This window comes from Bison bison, unplaced genomic scaffold (genome assembly GCF_000754665.1).
Source record: "Bison bison bison isolate TAMUID 2011002044 unplaced genomic scaffold, Bison_UMD1.0 scf7180017864064, whole genome shotgun sequence".
In the NCBI taxonomy this organism is placed as follows: domain Eukaryota; kingdom Metazoa; phylum Chordata; class Mammalia; order Artiodactyla; family Bovidae; genus Bison; species Bison bison.
The window spans coordinates 2,219,039-2,237,296 of NW_011494636.1; the positions used below are offsets into that span (position 1 = coordinate 2,219,039).

General features: G+C 38.0%; 1 protein-coding gene across 1 annotated transcript in view; it reads left to right on the plus strand.

Moving 5' to 3' along the window:
• RGS7 (regulator of G-protein signaling 7) overlaps positions 1-18,258 on the plus strand; it is a 489,491-nt gene that overhangs the window by 354,769 nt on the left and 116,464 nt on the right. The window contains exon 4 of the mRNA XM_010836687.1: positions 9,998-10,048. Coding sequence (XP_010834989.1) covers positions 9,998-10,048 — 51 coding nt within the window. The remainder of the gene's footprint in view (positions 1-9,997; positions 10,049-18,258) is intronic.

The following is an 18,258-nucleotide window of genomic DNA, read 5'->3' on the forward strand; positions in this document are numbered from 1 at the left end:
CCCCCGCCTCGTGCTCACCCGGGTTGGCCTTCGCGCTGCGGAGCTCAGGCGGAGCAGCTGCGACCGCGCTCAAAGGGCGCGCGTGAAGGGGCCACCTGGGGGCCGAGCGGGCGCCGTCCGGGTCTGGCCCCTGAACCGACGAGAACTGGAACTCAACACCAAGTGGGTGGTGGAGATGGAAGGGAATCAAAAGGTCCTGCACCCTCCTTCTTCTAACACCAAACAGGAGAAAGGAAACCTCCCAAGGTATTTGAATTTGATTATTGCTTTTGGTCCATGGATGAATCTAACACTAAATATGCTGGTCAAGAAGTAGTTTTCAAGTGCCTTGGGGAAGGAATTCTTGAGAAAGCCTTTCAGGGGTATAATGCTTGCATTTTTGCGTATGGACAGACAGGCTCAGGAAAATCCTTCTCCATGATGGGCAATCCTCAGCAGCGAGGCCTCGTCCCAAGGCTCTGCTTTATTTCAAAGGATCTCTCTGGAGCAGAATGAGTCACAGACCTTTAAAGTGGAAGTATCCTATATGGAAATTTATAATGAGAAAGTCCAGGATCTTTTAGACCCCAAAGGGAGTAGACAGTCTCATAAAGTTCGAGAGCATAAAGTTTTGGGACCATATGTAGATGATTTATCCCAACTGGCTGTATCATAAGAGACTACTATCAGCAATTATATGCCAATAAAATGGACAACTTGGAAGAAATGGACAAATTCTTAGAAAACTACAACTTTCCAAAATTGAACCAGGAAGAAATAGAAAATCTTAACAGACCCATCATAACCATGGAAATTGAAACTGTAATCAGAAATCTTCCAGCAAACAAAAGCCCAGGTCCAGACGGCTTCACAGCTGAATTCTACCAAAAATTTAGAGAAGAGCTAACACCTATCCTACTCAAACTCTTCCAGAAAATTGCAGAGGAAGGTAAACTTCCAAACTCATTCTATGAGGCCACCATCACCCTAATACCAAAACCTGATAAAGATGCCACAGAAAAAGAAAACTACAGGCCAATATCACTGAACATAGATGCAAAAATCCTTATCAAAATTCTATCAATCAGAATCCAACAACACATTTAAAAGTTCTTACATAATGACCAAGTGGGCTTCATCCCAGGGATGCAAAGATTCTTCAATATCAGCAAATCAATCAATATAATACACCACATTAAAACAAATTGAAAAATAAAAGCCATATGATTATCTCAATAGATGCCGAGAAAGCCTTTGACAAAATTCAACGTCATTTATGATAAATACTCTCCAGAAAGCAGGAATAGAAGGAACATACCTCAACATAATAAAAGCTATATATGACAAACCCACAGCAAACATTATCCTCAATGGTGAAAAATTGAAAGCGTTTCCCCTAAAGTCAGGAACAAGACAAAGGTGCCCACTCTCACCACTACTATTCAACATAGTTTTGGAAGTTTTGGCCACAGCAATCAGAGCAGAAAAATAAATAAAAGGAATCCAAATTGGAAAAGAAGTAAAACTCAGTTTGCAGATGACATGATCCTCTACATAGAAAACCCTAAAGACTCCACCAGAAAATTACTAGAGCTAATCAATGAATATAGTAAAGTTGCAGGATGTAAAATCAACACACAGAAATCCCTTGCATTCCTATACACTAATAATGAGAAAATAGAAAGAGAAGGAAACAATTCCATTCACCATTGCAACAAAAAGAATAAAATACTTAAGAATATATCTACCTAAAGAAACAAAAGACCTATATATAAGTTCAGATTAGTCGCTCAGTTGTGTCTGACTCTTTGCGACCCCGTGAATCACAGCATTCCAGGCTTCCCTGTCCATCACCAACTCCCAGAGTTCACTCAATCCCATGTCCATCAAGTCAGTGATGCCATCCAGCCATCTCATCCTCTGCCGTCCCCTTCTCCTCGTGCCCCCAGTCCCTCCCAGCATCAGGGTCTTTTCCAATGAGTTAACTCTTTACGTGAGGTGGCCAAAATATTGGAGTTTCAGCTTCAGCATCAGTCCCTCCAATGAACACCCAGGACTGATCTCCTTTAGAATGGACTGGTTGGACCTATATATGCTGCTACTGCTGCTGCTAAGTCGCTGCAGTCGTGTCCGACTCTGTGCGACCCCATAGATGGCAGCCCACCAGGTTTCCCCGTCCCTAGGATTCTCGAGGCAAGAACACTGGAGTAGGTTGCCATTTCCTTCTCCAATGCAGGAAAGTGAAAAGTTAAAATGAAGTCGCTCAGTCGTGTCTGACTCTAGCAACCCCGTGGACTGCAGCCTACCAGGCTCCTCCGTCCATGGGATTTTCCAGGCAAGAGTACTGGAGTGGGGTGCCATTGCCTTCTCCTGGACCTATATATAGAAAACTATAAAACACCAGGATACTAATAACTATAGTTATTTATAGTTTTTTATAAAAACTATAAAAAGAGGACACTAATAGATGGAGAAATATACTGTGTTCATGGATCAGAAGAATGAATATAGTGAAAATGAGTATACTACCCAAAGCAATCTATAGATTCAATGCAATTCCTATCAAGCTACCAACAGTATTTTTCACAGAGCTAGAACAAATAATTTCACAATTTGTATGGAAATACCAAAAACCTTGAATAGCCAAAGCAATCTTGAGAAAGAAGAATGGAATTGGAGGAATCAACCTTCCTGACTTCAGGCTGTACTACAAAGCCAATGTCATCAAGACAGTATGGCACTGGCACAAAGACAGAAATATAGATCAATGGAACAAAATAGAAAGCCCATAGATAAACCCACACACCTATGGACACCTTATCATTGACAAAGAAGGCAAGAATATACAATGGAGAAAAGACAATCTCTTTAACAAGTGGTGCTAGGAAAACTGGTCAACCACTTGTAAAAGAATGAAACTAGAACACTTCCTAACACCATACACAAAAATAAACTCAAAATGGATTGAAGATCTAAACGTAAGACCAGAAACTATAAAACTCCTAGAGGAGAATATAGGCAAAACACTGTCAGACATAAATCACAGCAGGATCCTCTATGACCCACCTCCCAGAATATTGGAAATAAAAGCAAAAATAAATGGGACCTAATTAAAATTAAAATCTTCTGCACAATAAAGGAAACTATAAACAAGGTGAAAAGACAGCCTTCAGAATGGGAGAAAATAATAGCAAATGAAGCAACTGACAAATAATTAATCTCAAAAATATATAAGCAACTCCTGCAGCTCAATTCCAGGAAAAGAAACGACCCAATCAAAAAATGGGCCAAAGAACTAAACAGACATTTCTCCAAAGAAGACATACAGATGGCTAATAAACACATGAAAAGATGCTCAACATCACTCATTATCAGAGAAGTGCAAATCAAAACCACAATGAGGTACCATTTCATGCCAGTCAGAATGGTGGCTATCCAAAAGTCTACAAGCAATAAATGCTGGAGAGGGTGTGGAGAAAAGGGAACCCTCTTACACTGTTGGTGGGAATGTAAACTAGTACAGCCACTATGGAGAACAGTGTGGAGATTCCTTAAAAAACTGGAAATAGAACTGCCATACGACCCAGCAATCCCACTGCTGGGCATACACACTGAGGAAACCAGAAGGGAAAGAGACATGTGTACCCCAATGTTCATCGCAGCACTGTTTATAATAGCCAGGACCTGGAAGCAACCTAGATGTCCATCAGCAGATGAATGGATAAGAAAGCTGTGGTACATATACACAATAGAGTATTACTCAGCCATTAAAAAAATACATTTGAATCAGTTCTAATGAGGTGGATGAAGCTGGAGCCTATTATACAGAGTGAAGTAAGCCAGAAAGAAAAATACCAATACAGTATACTAACACATATACATGGAATTTAGAAAGATGGCAACGATAACCCTGTATGCAAGACAGCAAAAGAGACACAGATATATAGAACAGTCTTATGGACTCTGTGGGAGAGGGCGAGGGTGGGATGATTAGGGAGAATGGCATTGAAACATGTATAATATCATATGTGAAAAGAATTGCCAGTCCAGGTTCAATGCATGATACAGGATGCTCGGGGCTGGTGCACTGGGATGACCCAGAGGATGGTATGAGGAGGGAGGTGGGAGGGGGGGTTCAGGATGGGGAACATGTGTACACCCATGGCGCATTCATGTTGATGTATGGCAAAACCAATACAATATTGTAAAGTAATTAGCCTCCTATTAAAATAAATAAATTCATATTAAAAAAAAAAACGAGACATAACAACACTCAACTGGATGTTATTCACATTATAAAATAATTTCCTTAAAAATATACACATTCATATACAAACACCCCAGTGAATTTCTTTGCATATATACCATGAAGTTCTTTTGCATAACTCTTTTATTACACATAAAGAGTGGGTTTATTCACACACAGAGAGATGTATTCATACTCTGCCCTTCAGGAATATAATAATTTCATAGAACAGAACACATTTATATTTATAACAAAGCAGAATAACATGCTCATTTCATTCACAATTTGACATGCTTTTGAGTTCTACCTCCTTCCTCTTCTCTTTTTTTCTGATGGAAATATAAACACTAAAGAATTAAAGGAAGCTATGGTTTAACCTGTTGTTTTGTCTGCCAAGTACTCAAATTTCTGGACACTCTTTTGTATATGCCTCCAACCAGTTTACCAATGTTTGTGATCTCACTTTTCTTGCCACAGTTGATTGATGCGGGAATGAGTTCCTTCCCCAAACTTAGACCACCACCATCCCCCGCCCTCCCCCCCGGCCACCATGAGAAATTAGGAGTTGTGCCTACAAAATTTTAGTCTCAAACTTCTTGATGCCTTTAATGAAGGAGATGTAAACCCAGAAACTATGAGCCCTCATGATCCACCTTGTAGGAGAGAAACAACAGAGGCTGTTTTTTAGAGAGAAGTATATCCAGAGAGGAACCATGAGGAACTCTCATATCATCAGAGTCCTGTTTCCATTTTTCCTTGTAGCCTTATGTATCCTTTTGTATCCAAATGTATCCTTTTCCTTTGGCCCAAAGTTGTTGTTGTTTAGTTGCTAAGTCATATCTGACTGTTTGCGGCCCTGTGGATGGTAGCCCATCAGGCTCCTCTGTCCATGGGATTTCCCAGGCAAGAATACTGAAGTGGGTTGCCATATTGTACTGCAGGGGATCTCCCCGATCCAGGGATCAAACTTGTGTTTCCTGCATTGGCAAGTGGATTCTTTACCCCTGCGCTACCTGGAAAGCCCTGTTTTTTCAGTTCAGTTCAGTTCAGTCGCTCAGTCATGTCCGACTCTTTGAGACCCCGTGAACCGCAGCATGCCAGGCCTCCCTGTCCATCACTAACTCCCGTAGTCCACCAAAACCCATGTCCATTGAGTCAGTGATGCCATCCAACCATCTCGTCCTCTGTTGTCCCCTTCTCCTCCTGCCTTTCAATCTTCCCCAGCATCAGGGTCTTTTCCAGTGAATCAGTTCTTTGCATCAGATGGCCAAAGTATTGGAGTTTCAGCTTCAGCATCAGTCCTTCCAATGAGTATTCAGGACTGATATCCTTTAGGATTGACTAGTTTGATCTCCTTGCTGTCTTTGGTTGCTTACAAGTCCTCATATATCATATTTATAAAAATTGAACAATATTTTTCTTTTGATGAACTTCATTTTCAGGTTCGGGTGGGGATAGTTATAGTTGTCACTTGTGAGGGGATTTGCTGTAATCTGGAGAGGCTATATGGCCTGAGTGGAAATACAGTAGCCTCAGCATAGAACCTAGTCCTGGTCTTGTCACTCAGCATTGGAGCAGTCTTGAGGAAGCCCCTTTACTACTCAAGTCTGTAGCATGGGTGAGGAGATAGTATTTATGTCTAAATGTCTTTGATTCTTTCTTTAATTATGGAGGGTGTCCTGAAGTGATTGCCTTGGAAAGGGAAGATTATCACTATGAAGAGAAATTATGGTAGCTGAAAACTATATGCCAGTCAAATATCTTTGTATGACCACTGCCTTTGTTTTATAAATTCCCTTAGAGTAGGATATGAGGGGAGAAATCTTGCTGTTTGTTCATTCATCCTTTTAACACTTGCTCATCACCTTTTATATGTCAGCCACTGGTCTGGGTGTTTTAGATCCAGGGATGAGTAACACACACCCCGACCTCCAAGGAACTCAACAAGCAAGGGAAAGACAGACAAAAATTAACAGAGGTCGATAAAACCATTGACAAGTGTAATGAATGATGAGGATATTAATAGGTTTTAAAGGAGAAACAGATTACCTGGTAAGGTGGAGGTGAGGGTGAGAAGAGTAGGCTTCCTGACGTAGGTAATATATGAACTGAAGTTGAGGAAGTCAGCTGGGATTAACTGAAGGAAAAAGAGACAGAATAGCATAAGCAGTCATAGAAGTAAAAACAATATGGCATGTGGAGAACTATGAGCAGTGTGTGAGGATCACTTGCTTGTTTTGCTTGTTTTCACTTCAAATCATAGATTATGGGATTATCAGATCAGATCAGATCAGTAGCTCAGTCCTGTCCGACTCTTTGCGACCCCATGAATCACAGCACGCCAGGCCTCCCTGTCCATCACCAACTCCCGGAGTTCACCCAGACCCACGTCCATCGAGTCAGTGATGCCATCCAGCCATCTCATCCTCTGTCGTCCCCTTTTCCTCCTGCCCCCAATCCCTCCCAGCATCAGAGTCTTTTCCAATGAGTCAACTCTTCGCATGAGGTGGCCAAAGTACTGGAGTTTCAGCTTTAGCATCATTCCTTCCAAAGAAATCCCAGGGCTGATCGCCGTTAGAATGGACTGGTTGGATCTCCTTGCAGTCCAAGGGACTCTCAAGAGTCTTCTCCAATACCACAGTTCAAAAGCATCAATTCTTCGGCGCTCAGCCTTCTTCACAGTCCAACTCTCACATCCATACATGACCACAGGAAAAACCATAGCCTTGACTAGACGAACCTTTGTTGGCAAAATAATGTCTCTGCTTTTGAATATGCTATCTAGGTTGGTCATAACTTTCCTTCCAAGGAGTAAGTGTCTTTTAATTTCATGGCTGCAGTCACCATCTGTAGTGATTTTGGAGCCCAGAAAAATAAAGTCTGACACTGTTTCCACTGTTTCCCCATCTATTTCCCATGAAGTGGTGGGTATATACAATAATATAATTTACACTGCTTATGTTAAGTAGAGAGAACACATAATTTTGTAACCCTAAAAGTGATAGATGCTCTAAGATTTCAAGACAAAAGCACAGATCAAGGCTTAACTTTCCAGAAGCTGCAGTGACAGGGACGACTTTTATCTCTTAGGGTATAAGATACTGTTACATCTCTTAACTAATTTCACATTGTAGCTAATTGATAGCTCTAATGCAATTTAAAATAAAAACAAAACAAAACAAAACATCCTACTTGTTACTCTGATGTCCTTAGTATAAAGATAAATGAAACGCTGAAGTATTCTGCATATATACATTTGTGCATGAAAATTTTAGCAGATCTGCCCACTTATTTATTAATATATGACAACCCACTCCAGTATTCTTGCCTGGCAAATCCCATGGACAGAGGAGCCTGGTAGGGTGCAGTCCATAGGTTCGCTAGGAGTCGAACACGACTGAACGACTTCACTTTCACTTTTCACTTTCATGCATTGGAGAAGGAAATGGCAACCCACTCCAGTGTTCTTGCCTGGAGAATCCCAGGGACAAGGGAGCCTGGTGGACTGCCGTCGATGGGGTCGCACAGAGTCGGACACGACTGAAACGACTTGGCAGCAGCAGCAGCCCACTTATTTGTTAATGTTAAAGATAAAGCTTAGAAATTGCTACAAAGGTGCTATTCCTCCCTCTACCCCTCCTGACTATAAAGCCATTGAATCAGTTGTTAATGTGACTATGATAACACATTTCTCTTTCAATCTCTTGGTTCCATAAGATGCTGGAATTTTTTCTTTCCTTTCTCTGTCTCTAATTGTCTCAACTGGGAGTTAAGGTCTTGCTAACATAGGTGCCTAATAAATGAATACGATGAACATGATATGAATATGATACATTTAACAATAAAATAATAATTCATAATGTGTTAACTTAAAGCCATAAATATATTGGGTGATCACACAACAATAAAACCACTATGATTATACTGACAAGCAATCAAACTGGCTTTTTTATGCTGAACTGAGACTACCTCTGTGACAGAAATAACCAAAAACCAGGCCAGTAAAATAAGTTTCTTGTTTCTTGTATTAAATGCAATTTCAAAAAGTAGGCTTCTTTGCATTTCTTTCTGTTCAGGAAAGTAGGGTGGAGGAAGAGAGAAGAAAACCTTAAAAAAAAAAAAAAAACACTTTTTCTTAAGATATTTTAAAATCATCTTTCACAATAAGAAAAAAATATAGTCCTGGAACCAATATTTGGCTCTCTTCAAAAGAATAGACATTTTCCAATGGTTGCTTGTATATTTTCCCTAAATAGATGCTCAACTGTGAAAAATAAGCAGGGTGCCTGGAGATAGCTAATAACATTTAGGTACTTGAAATTCTACATTGGTCAAGTAGCACTACATACATATTTGAAAAGCTGAGTTTCTGCTTTTTTCAAAAGGGAAGAAAACTCCTCAAGATAACTTAGGGTGTTAGTGGCAAGTTAGGCACAACACTTTGCAATATCCATGCTCTTGTGAATGGTTTCCTGTCCTTCATTTCCTCAGAGCTTTCTTTAGGATCTAGATGAATCCATCATCTCAAATGCATTTAAATCATTGGCAGTTTTAAAGGAACAGCTATGAAAGAGCACAAATTCAATTCAATATTTGCAAAACACGTGCTTATTAAAGGCTATTTTGGGTGTAAATGTTTTCGTAAATTTTAGGAAATTTCATAAACATTGTCAAGTTTGATAATCAAGTTTATTTTAAAATTAATTTGGACCCATTCTGTTTTAAGCAACTGGAATCATTTGCCCGCTGTTAATGTCATTTACCAGATCTCAGGTGGGTAGGCTACAACCCTACCAAGTCTCCAAGAGAGGTAGAAATGGAATCTCGATTTTCACAGAATTTCATCCATGCAGCGCTGAGGCAGTTTACTGAGTGTGTATAGCTGTTTACATTACATATTTTTTGTTGTTGTTATTTTATGTAGAAATGAATTACACTGAAAACCAAGTTAAACAGAAATGAACCTCTTAGGTAAATCTCCTCTTCTGGAATCTCCCATTTCCTACCATTCTGTTCATCCATAATGCTTCTGGACTGGAAACCTTGAGTCCTCATAGTTCCCCCACTGGCCAACTCCAACCCTAATTAGTCACAAGTCTGATTTTGTTCTAATTCTCTTGTACACTGAACTAGCTCAGGGCCTTTCAATCTTGGATCACAACTGGCAGAAATGTTGACTACTCTGCTTTTCTTTTGACTGGCTTAAGGCTGTCCATGCACACTGCCAAAGGTGAGGATCAAGGGAAGGTCTACTGTGTAAATCAATCTTGAGTGTCTTGAAAATAGTAGAAAGACCTTTCAGTCAAAGAGAATAGTACTATAAAGGCTTGAAACACAAAGGAGTTTCAAAAACTGACAGCACATTTGGGTTGACTTGAGAGTAGATATAGGGATGGATGGAGCAAACCAGAAATTAGACAACTATCATCTTATAAAGTATTGGCTTTGCCATACTAAGAATTGTGCTTAAAACATAATAGATACTCAGCAATCATTCATAAAGTGAATAAATAAATGATTCACTTTATCCAATACTAGTATATTAAATCTTTCTGTTTAAACATTTCATATTTAATAATGACTAGTTTGCACTTGACTCATTGAATGAAGACAATGTATTCACACTATTTTCAACACATCGTGTGTGGCTGATCCTTAATCTGTTATAATAATTAGAAACATTCCTTCTCTTATGAGTGCTGTTAAATGTTCTTGAACTTAACATATATAGATATTACATATATTTGTGTTTTTCTTTTTTTCTTATTCTAGGGTCAGATATCGTTCAATGGTTAATAAAGAACTTAACCATAGAAGATCCAGGTAAATAAATCATTTTCCCATAGAATTATTTTCTTTGTGGTTTTAAGAAATATGTTTCCTCAGGGCTAACATGACAAACAAACTTGGCAAGCAAATCTGAAAAATTATAATTATATTTAACTATATTTTTCACATATATACAGATTTTATGCTGATCAATGTATATTTAACTAAAAACTATAGTATATTTAACTGTATTTAATTCAGTTTACTATAATTTTTTTCAATATGTAATATCCTATTTTATAATATTTAACTCAAATGATTGGTGACTGTTAGAATGGATGAGCATTATACATGTCCAAAATAATTATACATATAATTTATAGAAAGTGATTATGAAATAATGAGATTTCTCTTATGAAAACACACAGAACTAAATCTCGTTAATTTTCCCTTAACTATGTTTTTTTGTGTGAGGTTTGAAAACAATTTTATTTTTAATTCCAACTTCTTTTTATCATGCCTATATTTTGTTTTTAATGGTCTTATTGCAGTCATGGACTCATTCATTGTGGTAGACATTTAGTGTATTCTGCAACACAAACCAATATGCAGAGTTTGAAAACAGTTTCTAGGAGCACACTTTTTCATTGCCTAGAAAGTGAAAGTGAAGTCACTCAGTAGTGTCTGACCCTCAGCGACCCTATGGACTGCAGCCTACCAGGCTCCTCCGTCTATGGGATTTTCCAGGCAAGAGTACTGGAGTGGGGTGCCATTGCCTTCCTAATTATGAGGAATTTAATGAATTTTAAAAAGCGTCGTGTCAGAAGAGCCTTCATGTGTCGCAAATTTTTCACATCCTTGAAATTAAAATGAGATGTATTTTGTTTAGAGAAAATACGTTGAACTTACTAAGGCCCCGTGGTGTTTTTCTGTTTTACTGCCGGTTGCATGAGAATAATTCAGCTGTTCTCCTACCATTCTGAAGTATGGTATTCTTCGAGTTCTCTAAGGTCCTTTCTGCATGGGCACACCATTTATTCTTTACAGTATAAGCCTTCTGGTTTTTCAGGTCTCTATTGGGAAACAAGAAACAGGTAATCTGTGCTCTTAGATAAAAGTAGTAACCTTTTGTTTGTTTTTTCCCCCATTGTTTGAAATAGTATTCTATCATATCGATTAACTTTTGCTGTGTAACAAACTACCCTAAAACTTAGTGGCTTAGAATAAACAGCTCTGTGGATTGGCTGGTCACGTCTTCTGGCCAGTTTCCTTGGGTGATTCCTGCTGGACTTTCTTATGAACTGTAGCCAGCTGGTGGGTGGGTGATCTAGGATTTCTGACATATTTGGTACTCAGTAGGCTGTCAGCCAGGTGCATCTCATTCTCTCATCCTCCAGCCTGCTTGCAGTGGCTTTTTACCAGGGTGTTTTCAGGGTTCCAAGGGCAACACAGGCTTCTGCTTGTGTCGCATTTTCTCTTGTTTCATTTGCCAAGGCAAGCACCGTGGCTAGGAACAGAGCCAGTGTAGGAAGGTACTATCCAAAAACATGGATGCAGAAGGGTGCAAGCCAACTGGGACACTTACTAAAAATCTTCCACATTTATATTCCTTCTGCCTTTCAGATCTGCCCTCCTATGATATGTCCTACTAGCTTTTGGTTTGGAGTTGCAAAATCCACCCTCCAGCACTTGTTCATCTTTTCTTAGTAAATATGCTTCGTATCCAATATCAGATCATACTAATTGTAGATGGGATTTTGAATGAATTTATCAAAAGATAAAGCTTCAGTGAATTTTCCATCCTTCACGAAATAATTGACAAACCATCAATAACTCCTTGATATCACCCTGCTCATCTGTGATCCTTGCTGCCTCTCACTGGAAGGGTCACTGTTACCAAACTCTTGAAATGATACTAATTAAGGTGAGTAATACCTCAGACTAATGAGTAGTGAAGATTTGACATGAGTCTCACTATGACCTCTGGAAATCAAAGATCATTAAACATGTATATGTTCCCTAAGTGGCACCCTAACCACTCTACTTTTCTCTTATCAGCCCATGCTTCTTGAGAACCCAGTATTCCTTGAGAGGCATCCTGGAATTGAAGATGGGTCATGGGCTCTGCTGACATGCTTGAGCTTGAATCTCTATATATACTTACTCTCTATGGGGCATTGGGCAAGTTACTTAATTTCTCTGTTTTTACTTTTTTTCTTCTTTTCAGTAAGATGATTTTAGTACAGTGTTTTGTGAAGCTCAAATGAGTTAACATGCACGTGTGCCAAAATCCTAATTTTACTTTTAAATAGGCCAGATTCTTTTAAAACCCTGAACATTTGCAGGCACATTTAACTAAATTGAATTCTCTAAAAATGTGTGCAATTTTTATATTAGCCTTCAAAAACACAACCTGTTGCATGAAACCTTTTATTTATCATTCAGCTCCCATTGGCTTTCCTTTACCATGAATATTTTCCAAGCATATTTACATTTATTAGCTTAATTTCATTATCTTTTATATTTTATTTTACATGTTGGTCTTATTGCTTCAGTCAAATCTCAGTAACATAATGGCAGAGAACATACATCCTGTCCAGTCATTGACTGAAGTGCCAAGATTAATCAGTTCTCAGTTATCACTTGATTTTGTTTTAACTTATGGAATCCACGGAAGTGATATCAAATTTATGATAACTACTGATTTAGTTTGTGATCTCCTAAGTGGATGAGGAGAATTGAGGAGGAAGAAATTTCAAATAAACTTTTCTTCATCTAAACCAAACCCAAAGTAAAAGAAATGGTTTAAAATGCACATAGAAGAATAAGATTAAGGATAAATGTAGATTTATCCAGGATAAAAACTTAATTTTGAACAGTTGCAATTTTTTTCTTTAGAAGTATCATCTATGTAAAAAAAAAAAAAAACAAACTGAAAATTGAGATTTGTACAAAATTGAGATTCACCTGGATGTTTTATCAAAATTGAATCAATCTATTGTGTTCAGCATTACAGAGTCTGTCATCTGCCCCTAAGTCCTGCCACAGGTCCTCTAGAGAGAGTGTTCTAAATTCTATTCTGTTACATATGGCCTTTGTATTCCATGGATTTGGTTAACTTGCCAGTGAGAACAGTGTGTTTCAGATTTGAGAAAGTATAGAATATCTCTGTTTTTAGTTTTTAAAACAATTTTAAAACATAGATTTTAAATAGATCATTTCATCTGAATACCACAAAAATATCATGAAGTAGCCATACAGACATAGTTATTTTACAATTGGAGAATCAACTGAGAAGAAACTATGAATGCCCCAAATCTGACAAAAACCCATTTAAATGCATTGAAACTTTTCCCAAATCTCTATCCTGTGTGTATGCTCCTTTTTGCACAATTATTTCCAAACTAGATCCTGCTTTTCCTTAAATGATTGGCAGCCATGGTAGCTGCATAGATCTACCTGATAAGATGTTTCAGTATCTTTTGGAATAAAGTACTTGATTTTCTGGGATTTGTTGTTATATTTACCTATTACATCCTGAGTATACCTTTTGTCAGAGCTATTTCCTATATATCTCAATTCATATGTAATATAGGCAGAATAGAAGGAGATCTTTTCCCTATACTCTTGTTTCAAACAATAGTCTTACTTGGATAGTGGAAAGTAGAAGCATTTAAAACACTCTGAACCTATAAAAATACATATTTTATTGTCCAGTTGACAAGTTATCATGTCAATATGAAATAAATTAAAGTGACCGCTTTATTAATTATTGTTTCCATGCTAAAGAACCATTATAAGAAAATATTCTGTGTTTCTAAGGCATAATTTTAAATTCTGATGATAATATTCAAGAAATCATAGACTGGAGCCATCACATACACACCTCTAACAAGCCTGATTAGTTAAACATTGTTCAGAGTGATAGATATTACCCAAGCATACATCTTACAAATTTGCATTTTCTGTTACAAGTAATGCTTAAAGAAAACACTAATAAATTCCTCATATTATTTGAGTACCTACTCCCAACCCATGTCCCTTCTCCTGCCTCTGTCTGTGGAATTCTCCAGGCAAGAATACTGGAGTGGGTAGCCATTCCCTTGCCCAGGGGATCTTCCTGACCTAGGAATCAAACCAAGGTCTCCTGCAGGCAGATTCTTTACCATCTGAGCCACCAGGGAAGCCCAGTTATGTACACAGGGAATACTATATGTTGTTCTAATTATTTTCATGTGAGATGAGCAAGAACCATAGTTTCCATTATGCATTCATTTTAGTGTCTTATCAGCTTTTCTTTTTTTCCTGTACTCCATTGGAACCCCAGGTTTTAAAATACTTAAATATTTAAAATACAAATATGGCATTAATATCTTTATATTGAATATAATCAGGAACCTCTCTTTTGGTGGGCTTTGCCCCCTTGGGAATGCTTTAGCATGGCAGAAAGTAAAAAGTCTGCAAATGTTTACTCTGTGGTATCTTCCAGTTAAAGTAATCAAAACCAGCAAGTACATTTCAGACATATCTATGCTACTGGCCTCAACTCTTTCATTTAACTTATATCCTAGCCACACGTCCTTCTCTTCCTTTCCCCCATTTATCTGTATTTTGCATTTGCATTTAAATGCCATATTTCATAACGAAACAAGTAAGTGCTAGTGTCATTTTTTAATATAATCATGCAGTTACTCTACATAACTAAAACTCAAAGCCCAGAATGTACTGAAAAATATTCAGAAGTCCATAAATCAAAGTTCTGATTGCCAGAATAGAAGCTGTAATTGCCAGCATGTCTGCCATGGTGTACCTATGAGCAGGCCATCTTTCCTGCTGATAGAGGCTTTTTCTGGTTTTGGCTTCTGGCTGTCTTCATCTCCCACCTCGATTACTATATTGCAATAACAGAAAATAATTATAATACATTAGCACTAATTAATTGGGTGCCCCCAGGTACCATGCTGCATGTTTTCTTCCTATTTAAATCATATGAATAGGAAGGAGACAAAAAAATTCATATGTACTGAGTACCAACTATGCGCCAAGTACCTGTTGAAAACTTGCTATACAGTTGACCCTTAAACAACACAGCTTTGAACTACATAGGTCCACTTATTTGTAGATTGTTTCAGTAGCAAATACTGCAGTACTATAAAATCTGAAGTTTTAAATCTGAAGATGTGGAACCCTGGATATGGAGGATTGACTGTAAAATTATACTTATATTTTCAATTGTGTGGTGGATCAGTGCCCCAAACCTCCACATTGTTCAAGTGTCAACAGTATGTTATTCAATCTCAAAGGAAAAAAGAGAGAAACTTCATATAGTAGGTGGTAGACCAGAAAGCTAAGTTTCAGATCATGGAACTACCAATCTCTAACAAATATATTGAGTTGCCATGATGTTTGATACATGAGCTCTGAACCCCTGCTCCGCATCTCAGCTCTGTTCGGAGTCTCAGGAACCTCATCTGGAAAGTGAAATGATATTCTTTGCCTGGATCTGAAAGTGTTCATTTTTTTATATCAAATGTATCTGGATTAATTTTTCCAGATAAAAAAATGAACAGCAGGTGCTCTCTGGCAATGCTAGTTTTTACTAGCTAGCAGCATGCATCTATAACTGGCTAGCAGCCCCAAAGTTTTGTAACCTCCCTCAAGTTTACCTGATTGTCTGATTTTTTATATTTTACTTATAGTTGCCAACTGTTAAGGAATATACTAAAAGCATCTGGGAATGTGATTAGAATTGCAGTCTTTTTTGCTTGTAAAACTAGAATAAGCACAATGATAGCCTTGTTCAGTGTACTTTTAACTAGGTGATTAACTCCCCTTAGGAACATTTTCTATCTCAGCAGAGCTTGATACTTCTATCATTTCCACTGGAAAAACCAGAAATATGGATTACTCCACAGATCAAAGTGCCCTGTGACATTGTCTAAATTCTTTTAGGAGCTGATTGACCTGATTGCTGTCTTCTTCTTTTTAGGTCTTCACTTTATTTTTTATTAATCTTTTTGCATACACATATTCCTGAATATTTTTATTTTGGAGAAGAAATGGGGCATGTACCACTTTTTAAAAAAAGGAAAGGAAGGAAAATAGAAAGTAGAAAGGAAAGACAGAAAAAAATAGAAAGAGGAAAAGAAAAGTAAAAAGAATTAGTAAAGCTGATAAGGCTAGAGCATAAGATATCATTGAAAATATCCCTATTCATCAAAGTAGACTACTCAGAAAACGAAGGGAAGTGTAAGTAATTATATCTTATCCAGTGGAAACCATAGACAGTTGTATAAGAACTATCTAAAAAGCCAAGCCCCTTTGTTTTTTATTAAATATAACAGTATTTTTTATCTCCTAGCTGGAGAATAAATTATTTTCCCCTTTGTATTTGAGTTGAGGGCATTGCTACTTGCTTTATTTCTATATCATAATAGTGAAGCTTTTCCTTTTATTACCACTAAGAATGATCAGAAATGATAGCTACAATAGTACAGAAAACATGAGAAGTGCTGATAGAAGCTTTGTAATGTAAATATGGTCTTACTATGGCATGAATATACTGGTCTGTTCAGCTATCATTTGATCACAAACCATGCATAAAGATTGCTGCTCTCACAGTAAAAAAAAAAAAAAAACAAAACAAACCTTTAAAAAATAATGTCTGAGAAATTCAATGTAACAAATAATATGATTTTTAAATTTTGAAAATTACCCTGTAAGTGAGGAATTCTTTCATCTAATAAAACTAAAATGCTTTTAAAAATTTTGCAGTTATATTAAAATTTAAGTGATTGGACCTTTTGAATTATCCAGAATTCCTCCTTCCTAATACCTGGGCACTGAGGCCCATTTGAATACATACCGTAGAATTCTGATTAACTCCATTTCACCTGAGGCACACACTCAGAATATGGTTTGTGTTATTTTTATATAAATAACTGCTCATATGATTTAATCTAAATTTTTGGAAAGAGAACTTCTAGGTGTCACTAACACTGATGCTATTGAATGGCCCAAAGAGAGTGTCAGTTTTCTGACTCTGGGGAATTACTTGTCTATTTCAGCAAACCTGAAGTTTGATTCTTCCTTTGCTGAGGTTCATCCTTGAAAACATATGTGGTTTCTGTAATTGGGAGCTTCTGTAAGCAGTGATAAACATACAACTTCTTTAATCTGTTTCTGGCTGTTTGACCAGTGAAGCTTTCAGTTCAGTTCAGTTCAGTCACTCGGTTGTGTCCAACTCTTTGCGACCCCATGAAGTGTAGCATGCCAGGTCATTTCCATCACCAACTCCCGTAGTTTACTCAGACTCATGTCCATTGAGTCGGAGATGCCATCTAACCATCTCATCCTCTTTCATCCCCTTCTCCTCTTGCCTTCAATCTTTCCCAGCATCAGGGTCTTTTCAAATGAGTTACTTCTTCACGTCAAGTGGCCAAAGTGTGGGGAGTTTCAGCTTTAGCATCAGTCCTTCCAAAGAATATTCAGGACTGATTTCCTTTAGGATTGACTGGTTGGATCTCCTTGCAGTCCAAGGGACTCTCAAGAGTCTTCTCCAACACCACAGTTCAAAAGCATCAATTCTTCAGCACTTAGATGTCTTTATATTCCAACTCTCACATCCATACATGACCCCTGGAAAAACCATAGCCTTGACTAGATGGACCTTTGTTAGCACAGTAATGTCTCTCCTTTTTAATATGCTGCCTAGGATGGTCTGCCGTCTGTGGGGTCCCACGGAGTCGGACACGATTGAAGCGACTTAGCAGCAGCAGCAGCAGGATGGTCATAACTTTTCTTGCAAGGAGCAAGCGTCTTTCAGTTTCATGACTGCCGTCACCGTCTAGAGCGATTTTGGAGCCCCCTAAAATAAAGTCTGACACTGTTTCCACTGTTTCCCCATCTATTTCCCATGAAGTGATGGGACCGGATGCCATGATCTTCGTTTTATGAATGTTGAGCTTTAAGCCAACTTTTTCACTCTCCTCTTTCACTTTCATCAAGAGGCTTTTTAGTTCCTCTTCACTTTCTGCCATAAAGGTGGTGTCATCTGCATATCTGAGGTTATTGATATTTCTCCCGGCAATCTTGATTCCAGCTTGTGTTTCTTCCAGCCCAGAGTTTCTCATGATGTACTCTGCATATAAGTTAAATAAGCAGGGTGACAATATACAGCCTTGACATACTCCTTTTCCTATTTGGAGCCAGTCTGTTGTTCCACATCCAGTTCTAACTGTTGCTTCCTGACCTGCATACATATT